We start from the raw sequence: 13,431 nt of genomic DNA on the forward strand, positions 1-13,431 counted from the left end.
TCTTTGAGTCTACCTTCTGTTGTTTGTCTACCAATATTGGCCAGGACAAAATCTTGAAACATGAACAGGTTTAAAATTGCCTTTAAAGCTTATTTGTTATGTTTCAGTCCGAGTGTATATAAAACGGACTCCTCTGTTTGTTTGGCATTGATTGCGGCGAACAAGAAGCTCTCTAACAAACGAGAGGAACGCGTCAAGTGTGAAGCGATCGATGCCTATGAACATTTGTCCGGCGAGTAGATCAAGCAACAACAGATCAGATTTGCGCTCAAAATGTGCGAAGTAGGACTTCTCTTAGTGCTTAGTGCTAAATTTGACGACAATGCAACCCGGGCAAATGCGGCGTCCAATCTGTCTGCCTGTCACGCTCCACGGCAGACTTGATATACTCGTTAAACACCGGGATGACTGACAGCTGACAGACTGGCATGACTAAATGTTGAATGTTCATCAAGTATATTGGCACGTGAATGGAGTTCAAGCGGGAGAAGAATATTGTGTTCAATACAGCTGCAACAACTAACTGAATAAATTGATTAAAAAGTTAGTTGCCAACTACAGTGGGGCAAATAAGTATTTAGTCAAACACCAATTGTGCAAGTTCTCCTACTTGAAAAGCTTAGAGAGGTCTGTAATTGTCAACATGGGTAAACCTCAACCATGAGAGACAGAATGTGGAAAAAAAAAACAGAAAATCACATTGTTTGATTTTTAAAGAATTTATTTCCATATTAGAGTGGAAAATAAGTACTTGGTCACCTCCAAACAAGCATGATTTCTGACTGTCAAAGAGGTCTAACGAGGTCTACCGAGGCTCCATTCGTTACCTGTATTAATGGCACCTGTTTTAACTCATTATCGGTATAAAAGACACCTGTCCTCAATCTCAGTCAGTCACACTACAAACTCCACTATGGCCAAGACCAAAGAGCTGTCGAAGGACAACAGAGACAAAATTGTAGACCTGCACCAGGCTGGGAAGACGGAATCTGCAATCGGTATAACGCTTGGTGTAAAGAAATCAACTGTGGGAGCAATTATTAGAAAATGGAAGACATACAAGAAGACCTCTGATAATCTCCCTCGATCTGGGGCTCCATGCAAGATCTCACTCCGTGGCGTCAAAAAGAATTGTGCAAGTTCTCCCACTTGAAAATATTAGAGAAGCCTATAATTGTCAACATGGGTAAATCCTCAACCATAAGAGACAGATTGTGGGAAAAAAAACAAAAAACAGAAAATCATATTGTTTGATTTTTAAAGAATTTATTTGCAAATCATGGTGGAAAATAAGTATTTGGTCAATACCAAAAGTTCATCTCAATACTTTGCTATGTACCCTTTGTTGGCAATAACGGAGGTTAAATGTTTTCTGCAACTCTTCACAAGTTTTTCACACACTGTTGCTGGTATTTTGGCCAATTCCTCCATGCAGATCTCCTCTAGAGCAGTAATGTTTTGGGGCTGTTGTGGGGCAACACGGACTTTCAACTCCCTCCACAGATTTTCTATGGGGTTGAGATCTGGAGACTGCCTAGGCCACTCCAGGACCTTGAAATGCTTCTTACAAAGCCACTCCTTTGTTGCCCTGGCTGTGTGTTTGGGATCATTGTCATGCTGAAAGACCCAGCCACGTCTCATCTTCAATGCCCTTGCTGATGGAAGGAGATTTTCACTCAAAATCTCTCGATACATGGCCCCATTCATTCTTTCCTTTACACAGATCAGTTTTCCTGGTCCCTTTGCAGAAAAACAGCCCCAAAGCATGATGTTTCCACCCACATGCTTCACAGTGGGTATGGTGTTCTTTGGATGCAATTCAGTATTCTTTCTCCTCCAAACACGAGAACCTGTGTTTCTACCAAAAAGTTCTATTTTGGTTTCATCTGACCATAACACATTCTCCCAGTCCTCTTCTGGATCATCCAAATGCTCTCTAGCGAACCGCAGACAGGCCTGGACGTGTACTTTCTTCAGCAGGGAGACACATCTGGCAGTGCAGGATTTGAGTCCCTAGCAGCGTATTGTGTTACTGATAGTAGCCTTTGTTACTGTAGTCCCAGCTCTCTGTAGGTCATTCACTAGGCCCCCCCGTGTGGTTCTGGAATTTTTGCTCACCGTTCTTGTTATCATTTTGACGTCACGGGGTGAGATCTTGCATGGAGCCCCAGATCGAGGGAGATTATCAGTGGTCTTGTATGTCTTCCATTTTTTAATAATTGCTCCCACAGTTGATTTCTTTACACCAAGTGTTTTACCTATTGCAGATTCAATCTTCCCAGCCTGGTGCAGGTCTACAATTTTGTCTTTGGTGTCCTTCGACAGCTCTTTGGTCTTGGCCATAGTGGAGTTTGGAGTGTGACTGACTGACTGTGACTCAAACAATGTGATTTTCTTTTTTTTCCCATATTCTGTGTCTCATGGTTGAGGTTTACCCATGTTGACAATCACAGGCCTCTCTAATATTTTCAAGTAGGAGAACTTGCACATTTGGGGGTTGAGTAAATACTTATTTGCCCCACTGTATACTGTAATTTTTGGACTAAAAGCCGCTACTTTTCCCCCCTCGTTTTGAATCCTGCGGCTTATAGTCCACTGCGGCTTATTTGTTGATTTATTTGGGGTCATGGGTAATGCTTTATTTGACAGTGGTGTCATAAGACTGTCATATGACAGTCATAATAAGGACATGACACTATCATAGGCTTTACTGAATGCTTATGACATATGTCATTAGGTGTCAACTCCATTTATGTCCAGCTCTGATCTTTTACGTCCATTCAAAAGTGAGATAATTTGCCGAATGACACTACATGACATCTTTTATTAGCATTCATTAATAATCATGACATTGTCATGTCATAGTTATGATTGTCTAATGACAGTCTTATGGCGCGACTGTGAATAAAGTGTTACAAAATACCATAACTAGCGATCAATGAAACAACTGGAACAGTAACTGAAGAAATAACTTGCACAGAACATCAATTTTGATGGTTATTTACATCTGTAGCGCTGCAATGCATGCTAGTAGGCATGTTGGACAACAACAGTGTTGACAGCAGGTGGCAGCAGAGGTTGACTGTCTCCATCAAGGGAGCAGTGATGTCCAAATGAAGCTTCTTGAAGCAATGACGCTTTGCAGCCAATTGGTTCAAAGCTTCATGGTGGTTCATTTTGTGTTACGACAGTATTATGATGCTGGTGTCATATAAAGTGTTACCAGTTAATATCTTTCGGTGTAAATATCCCATAATACAGTGAGGACAGCTGCGGCTTATAGTCCGATGATGGCTTATCTATGAGCAATTGTCGTTTTCGCTTCAAATTTCGTGGGTGGCAGCTTATAGTCAAGTGAGCCTGATACTGGTAGTCCGGAAATTACGATAATAATATGATAAATTTAAATTATTATTGAACGTGTTTGCGTGACTGCACGACGACTTGTCCTGTAGCTACACTTCGGAGTAAACATTTTTTGATGATGTGCACACGTTGAAATGGTGTTGTTGCCCTTTAGTGCCACTCGAAACATCAACGACGGTGCGCAGAAAAAGAAGCAATTGAATCGAGCATTTTGAAAGCAAAATGAGGGGAATCCAAACAGGTGAGGTTGAATAGAAGGATGCGCATCCATAGGAAGGAACGTTTATGGTCGCTTGCATTCAAAGTCAAAGCAAGGAGGGAGTGTTGAGGGCTTTTCTCCATAAATGCTGAGTGCTTGTCAAGGACAATGACTTCACGCATGCAGACACAAACACACACACACATAACAGCCTCTCCTGTTGATTTCCTCCCTATTGATTGCCTTTCTCCTCTTCCCCTCGGCTCTCGCAGCTCTCCTGGCCAATCTATAGAGTAAATAAAGCCTATGCTGATCGAGAGTGAAGAAAAGGCTGTTTACGCACAAGACCAGCGGGGTGATTTCAAGGTTGATTGGGGAACAGCAGCACGACTACCCGGGAGAACACTTTGAAGCAACTTGGCAGCACCCTTCCAACTTTAGAGGAGCGCGAAGCATTCTACTGATGATGAAAAATGGCGGCCTGCACTCAAGATTCGGGCCAGGGTGACTGTTTGCATACAGTTGACACACAAATACAGTGGGGCAAATAAGTATTTGGGCAACCACCAATTGTGCAAGTTCTCCTACCTGAAAAGATGAGAGACGCCTGTAATTGTCAAAATGGGTAAACCTCAATCATGAGAGACAGAATGTGGAAGAAAAAAAAAAACAGAAAATCACATTGTTTGATTTTTAAAGAATTTATTTCCAAATTATAGTGGAAAATAAGTATTTGGTCACCTACAAACAAGCAAGATTTGTGGCTGTCAAAGAGGTCTAACTTCTTCTAACGAGGCTCCACTCGTTACCTGTATTAATGGCACCTGTTTTAACTCATTATCGGTATAAAAGACACCTGTCCACAATCTCAGTCAGTCACACTCCAAACTCCACTATGGCCATGACCAAAGAGCTGTCGAAGGACACCAGAGACAAAATTGAAGACTGAATCTGCAATAGGTGAAACACTTGGTGTAAAGAAATCAACTGTGGGAGTAATTATTAGAAAATGGAAGACATACAAGACCACTGATAATCTCCCTCGATCCGGGGCTCTATGCAAAATCTCACCCCATGGCATCAAAATGATAACAAGAACGGTGAGCAAAAATCCCAGAACCACACTGGGGGACCTAGTAAATGACCTACAGAGAGCTGGGACCACAGTAACAAAGGCTACTATCAGTAACAAAATGCGCTGCCAGGGACTCAAGTCCTGCACTGCCAGACGTGTCCCCATCTGAAGCCAGTACACGTCCAGGTCCGTCTGCGGTTCGCTAGAGAGCATTTGGATGATCCAGAAGAGGACTGTGAGAATGTGTTATGGTCAGATGAAACCAATATAGAACTTTTTGGTAGAAACACAGGTTCTCGTGTTTGGAGGAGAAAGAATACTCAATTGCATCCGAAAAACACCATACCCACTGTGAGGCATGGGGGTGGAAACATCATGCTTTGGGGCTGGTTTTCTGCAAAGGGACCAGGACGACTGATCTGTGTAAAGGAAAGAATGAATGGGGCCATGTATCGAGAGATTTTGAGTAAAAATCTCCTTCCATCAGCAAGGGCATTGAAGATGAAATGTGGCTGGGTCTTTCAGCATGACAATGATCCCAAACACACAGCCAGGGAAACAAAGGAGTGGCGTCATAAGAAGCATTTGGAGTCCTGCTGTGGCCTAGCCAGTCCCCAGATCTCAACCCCAAAGAAAATCTGTGGAGGGAGTTGAAAGTCTGTGTTGCCCAACGACAGCCCCAAAACATCACTGCTCTAGAGGGAGATCTGCATGGAGGAATGGGCCAAAATACCAGCAACAGTGTATGAAAAGCTAGTAAAGAGTTACAGAAAATGTTTGGCCTCCGTTATTCCCAACAAAAGGTACATAACTAAGTATTGAGATGAACTTTTGGTGTTGACCAAATACTTAATTTCCACCATGATTTGCAAATAAATTCTTTAAAAATCAAACAATGTGATTTTCTGTTTTCACATTCTGTCTGTCATGGTTGAGGTTTACCCATGTTGACAATTACAGGCCTCTCTAATATTTTCAAGTGGGAGAACTTGCACAATTAGTGGTTAACTAAATACTTATTTCCCCCACTGTCTCCCACTTGGCCACATGCAAGTGATTCCATTTTGTACCTGTTTCCAATCACAAAAGGATTCTTGCCGTTGTGTCTTGCGCAGTCACTATTTGGTTGGTGTGTGTGAAGTGGAGGCTGAAGGGATGAGCAGATTCTATCAGGCTAAGTGTGACAGGGCAATCTGTGGACACCCATTTGCTGTGTGGCCAGGAGCATCTCCAGGGCGTTAATGGGCTTCTCACAAACACGCTCACACACCGGCAGAGACAAGGACACACACTCTTTCAAAATTTCCAATCCAACTCTAAAAAGTGAAGGCTTTCTACAACTTCACACCCAATAGCCCTCTAAAGAGCGCTGTCACAATGAAAGACAATAAGGACATTTACACGATTACATCGCGACACAATGTGAATTCAAATTAATCCATTCCAGACACCACAAACATTTGAGCAGACTTGTTATTTCATAACACTTTGGATCAGTGTTGTTTTTGGCAGCCCTTTTAATTCCGTGTTAGTCTCAGTCTTTTTGGACGATAATACTTATTAGTCTTAGTCAGTGCTTAATTTGTAAATCATAAGGTGTTGGAATGCAAAGTACACATGACAGTGCAGGGATGACGAGACGGGCACAGGTCCCGGAACATACGAAGAAAATGGTGCCGAAAACTACACGCAAATGCCCACTTGCCATGCTGTGGGACTTTTCTTTTTTCCTCTTTTTTCTTTGTGCTTTTATGACTCGTTTTGAACCATCTTCCTTCGTTTTGAAAAAAGACAGTAAATTCAACTGTCTTTTTGGCATGTTGAAATACCGTTTGATCCGGGCTGCTTGCTCCCCAGATGCCGCAAATTTCAATTTTTTTTTTTTTTAATGTTAGGGGTGTGATTTGTTGGTGCATCAACAAATCTTCGGCTCTTTCAAATGATGTTCAATTTTTATAAACAACATGCAATTCTCGGCATTTGTTCTGTAAATGAATTTATGCATATTACCGTATTGGCCTGAATATAAGACGGCCCTGATTATAAGACGACCCCCACTTTTTCAAGACTCAAGTTTGAAAAAAAAACTTTTTGAACACCAAATTAATTTTTATACAGAAAATAATTACGGTACATCTGAAGCAAATGATTATTAGGGTTGTTCTGATCATGATTTTTTGCTCCCGTTCCGATCCCGAATGGTTTATTTTGAGTATTTGCCGATCCCGATATTTTCCGATCCAATTACTTTTTTTTTTTGCTCCCAATTCAATTCCAATCATTCCCGATAATTTTTCCCGATCATATACATTTTGGCAATGCATTAAGAAAAAAATGAATAAACCTCGGACGAATATATACATTCAACATACAGTACATAAGTACTGTATTTGTTTATTATGACAATAAATCCTCAAGATGGCATTTACATTATTAACATTCTTTCTGTTAGAGGGGTCCACGGATAGAAAGACTTAAAGGATAAATGTGACTTTGTATATTGTGACTAAATATTGCCATCTAGTGGATTTTTATGAGCTTTCAGTAAATGATACTGCAGCCATTTAACTTCTGCCCAAATGCATGATGGGAAGTGCAACCATGACTGTGTGTAATGGTACCAATTGATATATCTTCTCAGGGTTGGGAAATAAAATAGGGTGTTAAGAAAAAGATCAACTACTACCTTTCTTCCCCACATTGCTTCCCACTATATTTCTAATCGTTGAGAGAGGGGTTGTAAGGCTTTAGCCAATTAAAAAAAGGCTTCAAAGGCTGCCAAAATTCTCTCTACTCAATTTACGTTGCCTTTTAGCTCTATGTATACGTAATACGGTGCTATTATAGATTGAATGCGACAATGCGTGAGTGGGTAGTGCAGCGCATGCGTTAATTGCGTTCAATATTTTAATGTTAGTACAGCCGTTGATAAATTTGACAGCCCTACTTTAAGCCAAAACTAAAGACTGTGGATGAGTGTAAGACATTTTGCCTGTAATGTTAACTACAATTAGAAAACGATTTAAATTAAACTACATACTGTGTGTATACATATATATATATATATATATATATATATATATATATACATACAGTGCCTTGCAAAAGTATTCGGCCCCCTTGAACCTTGCAACCTTTCGCCACATTTCAGGCTTCAAACATAAAGATGTAAAATTTTAATTTTTTGTCAAGAATCAACAACAAGTGGGACACAATCGTGAAGTGGAACAAAATGTATTGGATAATTTAAACTTTTTTAACAAATAAAAACTGAAAAGTGGGGCGTGCAATATTATTCGGCCCCCTTGCGTTAATACTTTGTAGCGCCACCTTTTGCTCCAATTACAGCTGCAATTCGCTTGGGGTATGTTTCTATCAGTTTTGCACATCGAGAGACTGACATTCTTGCCCATTCTTCGTTGCAAAACAGCTCGAGCTCAGTGAGGTTGGATGGAGAGTGTTTGTGAACAGCAGTCTTCAGCTCTTTCCACAGATTCTCGATTGGATTCAGGTCTGGACTTTGACTTGGCCATTCTAACACCTGGATACGTTTATTTTTTAACCATTCCATTGTAGATTTGGCTTTATGTTTTGGATCATTGTCCTGTTGGAAGATAAATCTCCGTCCCAGTCTCAGGTCTTGTGCAGATATCAACAGGTTTTCTTCCAGAATGTTCCTGTATTTGGCTGCATCTATCTTCCCGTCAATTTTAACCATCTTCCCTGTCCCTGCTGAAGAAAAAAAGGCCCAAACCATGATGATGCCACCACCATGTTTGACAGTGGGGATGGTGTGTTCAGGGTGATGAGCTGTGTTGCTTTTACGCCAAACATATCGTTTTGCATTGTGGCCAAAAAGTTCAATTTTGGTTTCATCTGACCAGAGCACCTTCTTCCACATGTTTGGTGTGTCTCCCAGGTGGCTTGTGGCAAACTTTAAACGAGACTTTTTATGGATATCTTTGAGAAATGGCTTTCTTCTTGCCACTCTTCCATAAAGGCCAGATTTGTACAGTGTACGGCTGATTGTTGTCCTATGGACAGACTCTCCCACCTCAGCTGTAGATCTCTGCAGTTCATCCAGAGTGATCATGGGTCTCTTGGCTGCATCTCTGATCAGTTTTCTCCTTGTTTGAGAAGAAAGTTTGGAAGGACGGCCGGGTCTTGGTAGATTTGCAGTGGTCTGATGCTCGTTCCATTTCAATATGATGGCTTGCACAGTGCTCCTTGAGATGTTTAAAGCTTGGGAAATCTTTTTGTATCAAAATCCGGCTTTAAACTTCTCCACAACAGTATCTCGGACCTGCCTGGTGTGTTCCTTGGTTTTCATAATGCTCTCTGCACTTTAAACAGAACCCTGAGACTATCACAGAGCAGGTGCATTTATACGGAGACTTGATTACACACAGGTGGATTCTATTTATCATCATCGGTCATTTAGGACAACATTGGATCATTCAGAGATCCTCACTGAACTTCTGGAGTGAGTTTGCTGCACTGAAAGTAAAGGGGCGGAATAATATTGCACGCCCCACTTTTCAGTTTTTTATTTGTTAAAAAAGTTTAAATTATCCAATAAATGTTGTTCCACTTCACGATTGTGTCCCACTTGTTGTTGATTCTTGACAAAAAAATTAAATTTCATATCTTTATGTTTGAAGCCTGAAATGTGGCGAAAGGTTGCAAGATTCAAGGGGGCCGAATACTTTTGCAAGGCACTGTACATACACACATTAAAAAAGGCATGTCCTATATTTTTTTGCCGATTCCGATACTTTGAAGATGACGTGATCGGACCCGATCGATCGGCATCCCGAAGAAGATCTACCAATCGATCTACGTTCCTACCTTTACCTATGGTCACGAGTTGTGGGTTGTGACCGAAAGAACAAGATGCCGGATAGAAGCAGCTGAAATTAGATTCCGCCGAAGGGTCTCCGGGCTCTCCTTTAGAGATAGGGTGAGAAGCTTGGTCATCCGGGAGGGGCTCGGCGTTGAACCGCTACTCCTCTGCGTTGAGAGGAGCCAGCTGTGGTGGCTCGGGCATCTGGTTCGGATGCCTCCTTGACGCCTCCCCGTGAGAGGTGTTCCGGGCATGTCCCACCAGTGGGAGGCCCCGGGGATGACCCAGGAAACGCTGGAGAGACTATGTCTCGTCTAGTTTTTGCTAACGAAAACGCAAGACTAATTTCGTCTAGTTTTAGTCAACATTTCATAAAAATGTTTTTGTCTGTAAAATTTTAAAAATTCATTATACCCACCTGGGCGTCACGAACTGTATGTAAAAAAAGTCTTTAAGAGTTTAAGAGGACGTTCGCTTTTAGCAATAGCCTGATGCTAATGCAAACGTGAGTGCTTGATGCTAACGCAAACATGAACGCTATGCTCTCTTGCCATGATAAGAAGACAAATGTTGTGAGTTGGGTGGGGTGGCACAGCACGTCACACGAGTGACACAACCATACACTACTACAATGCAGGCTAACTACACATAAAATGTCACACATTGTGAACATGTGACGGAAAATATTGCACATTTTGGTCTCGTCAGACGAAAACCGGCATTTGTCTCGTTATGTTTTAGTCTGCCAAAACACGTTTTTAGCTCGTGATCCTCTCGTTATCGTCATGAAAAAAAAGTGTTAACGAAATATTTCGCTGTCGTCGTCGTTGCAAAAAAAAACAACACTGCTTTGGATGAACATGTCCCATTTTCTTTTGTCCTAATTCTTGCTGGTGCTTATCACTCCATTCACACGTTTCCTTCCATTCTTCTATTTGTCTATTCTTTGCATCTCAGCCCGGTCTTTTCTTGCACCTCCAGTTTTCGGTCAATATGCTCCTCTCGCATCCCTGCCCTAGCCGTGTCCTCTCAGCGCCAGCAGGGATGGAGGTGCTAAATGCAGGCCACTAAAACACACGCACACTCACACACAGCCCGGCGTGCAAGCTATACCCAAGGGCTAGCGCTGACACGAGAAAGCCATTTTCAATTTACAGCGGAGTGGGAAATCAAGCGCCTCCCCCCCCACCCCACACCCCAGTAGACAGACGGGAGTTTGACAGCTGGCGGCGAAGTGTGCGAATGTACGCGACAGATGGAAAGACGTCAACGGCGGTGCCGGACGGACCGGCTTCAAGTTGAATCGGGGATAGGCTGGAAAGTGAACAGCTTAGTGTACAAATTGGACGTTTGCATGCTGTCACCAAACAGCTAGTTGCGACGTTTTAGACGAGAAGTCTGGTGACGTGACATGAGAGTCCAATAACTTTTTTTTACTGAGTGAGAGTGTGGCAAAAATGTGAGTTATAAAAGACACTTTATCGCTAGAGGGCAGCAGGAAACGCAACAACATCTGGCAAGCATTTCATGTTAGTTCTGTCGCAGTCAAAATACAATATTACTTTGACAGATGAGCCTAATCTGTTCCATGTACTGTTCTGTACTTACGTGTTATGGAGGACACACCAGCCGCAGTGAGGATCTCCGGACCCGAGACATTCGCTACAGGTAGAGTACTGACCGCAGGCCTCCACTGGCATCCTAGACAGCTGGGAATAAGATGTAGCAGTCAGACTATATACAAAAAGTCATGAAATCACCATAGTGGAAGTCTATGAATGATAAGCTATTAGCATTCTTAGATGAACACTCCTCCAAAATAACCATTCTGATTTCTAGCACCAACCACCAAGATACTCAAGAGCTTTTGCCTCCTCTTGTTACCACGACGACAGCAGCTGGCAATACCAGGTGTTGCCATCTCTTTGATTAATGAGCCGTCACCAGGCGGCTGACCGCTGTCGCTCAGTCACGACAAAGCCGAGGCCGGGTCGAGCGAGAACAGACAGCGAGAACCAAAAGTGGTATTTGCCATTTAGCGATATGGATTTCGCCAAGTGGCATTGTTTTTTGCCATGTGGCATTTTTTTGCCATGTGGAGAAATGGATTTTGCCATGTGGCATTTTTTTTGCCATGTGGCATTTTTTTTTTTGCCATGTGACAGAATGGATTTGGATTTTGGAAAATTTGTACGTGCATAACCGCATAGCGTAGTGCATAGCCTGACTTGGTTGCCAGTTGAATGTCAATGTGCTGTAAAGCTAAGTGCATGGTCAAAAATCACAGCCACACATGTTTTTCTGCCATTTAAAATGAATGGAAAATTCGGACGTGCATAGCCGTCAATGGCATGGATGTGCATGGCCTTCAAAACTGCCATATACCCCCCAAAACTGCCACATGCCAAATTCCATTTTGTCACATACCAAAATGCCACATGTCAAATTCCATTTTGCCACAAGGCAAAAAAATAAAATAAAATATAAATTGCCACATGGCAAAAAATGCCACATGGCAAAATCAGTTTTGCCACATTGCAAAAAAACACGCATCATGTCAAAATCCATTTTGCCACATGGCAAAAAAAAAATGCCACATGGCAAAATCAGTTTTGCAACATGGCAAAAAAATTCCACATGTCAAAATCCATTTTGCCACATGGCAAAAAAATGCCAGATGGCAAAAAAAATATGCTATATGGCAAAATCAGTTTTGCCAAATGGCAAAAAAAATACCATATGTCAAAATCCATTTTGCCACATGGCAAAAAAAATCCCAAATGGCAACTTCTGTTTGGCCACACGGCAAAAGAATGCGACATGGCAAAAACAATGCGACATGGAAATATCAGTTTTGCCAAATGGCAAAAAAATGCCACATGGCAAAATCAATTTTGCCACATGGCAAAAAGACTGCCACATGGCAAAAAGAATGCCACATGGCAAAATCCATTTTGCCACATGGCAAAAAAAATGCCACATGGCAAAATCCATTTTGCCACATGGCAAAAAAAAAAAAAAATGCCACCTAGCAAAATCAATTTTTTGCCACTTGTCAAAAAAATGTCACATGGCAAAATCCATTTTGCCGCATGGCAAAAAAAAAAAAAAAAAAAAAAAAAAAAAAAAAAAAGCCACTTACCCAAAATCAATTTTGCCACTTGTCAAAAAATGCCACATGCACATGGCAAAAAAAAAAAAAAAATGCCACATGGCAAAATCAGTTTTGCAACATGGCAAAAAAAATCCACATGTCAAAATCCATTTTGCCACATGGCAAAAAAATATGCTTCATGGCAAAATCAGTTTTGCCACATGGCAAAAAAAATACATGTCAAAATCCATTTTGCCACATGGCAAAAAAAATCCCAAATGGCAACTTCTGTTTGGCCACACAGCAAAAGAATGCGACATGGCAAAAACAATGCGACATGTCAAAATCCATTTTGCCACATGGCAAAAAAAATGTCACATGGCAATAAAATGCCAAATGGCAAAATCCATTTGACCACATGGGAAATACCACTTTTGGTTCTCGCCCCTGCTGGCGAGAAGAGCCTTTGGTGATTCTCGGGACATGTGAGACATTTGCTGGAAAATCTACTCAAACGTAATGCACGATTCGCAATGCCAAGTTAAGCAAAATGACTTGAATGATCTGGAACATATCGTGTGACTTTACCTGGCATGGAAGCGCCAACCCGTATCCCCACCTCTTAAGGCACAACGGATCAATGCTACACATTCGTTCTTTCTGCAACCTAAATTTCAAGGTGTCTGTTGAGCACAGACACGACAGATGTCAGAAATTCTGACAGTAGAAACAAAAAGCTACACTCCACTACTCGACTCCTATGTACAGCTGAGCGGATTCTGGATTTGCAGGGGGTGTATCTCCTTGTCAAAGTCAAGAGCAATGCTGCATGTTATTACATGTGGAAAAACAAT

At 41.7% G+C, this 13,431-nt stretch overlaps 1 protein-coding gene across 2 annotated transcripts in view; it reads right to left on the reverse strand.

Annotated features, from left to right (window-relative positions):
• plxna4 (plexin A4) overlaps window positions 1-13,431 on the reverse strand; it is a 339,249-nt gene that overhangs the window by 87,170 nt on the left and 238,648 nt on the right. For both annotated transcript variants that reach the window (XM_057855551.1, XM_057855552.1), the window contains one exon: window positions 11,092-11,192. In XM_057855551.1, coding sequence (XP_057711534.1) covers window positions 11,092-11,192 — 101 coding nt within the window. The remainder of the gene's footprint in view (window positions 1-11,091; window positions 11,193-13,431) is intronic.

This window comes from Corythoichthys intestinalis, chromosome 13 (genome assembly GCF_030265065.1).
Source record: "Corythoichthys intestinalis isolate RoL2023-P3 chromosome 13, ASM3026506v1, whole genome shotgun sequence".
Classification (NCBI taxonomy): Eukaryota; Metazoa; Chordata; class Actinopteri; order Syngnathiformes; family Syngnathidae; genus Corythoichthys; species Corythoichthys intestinalis.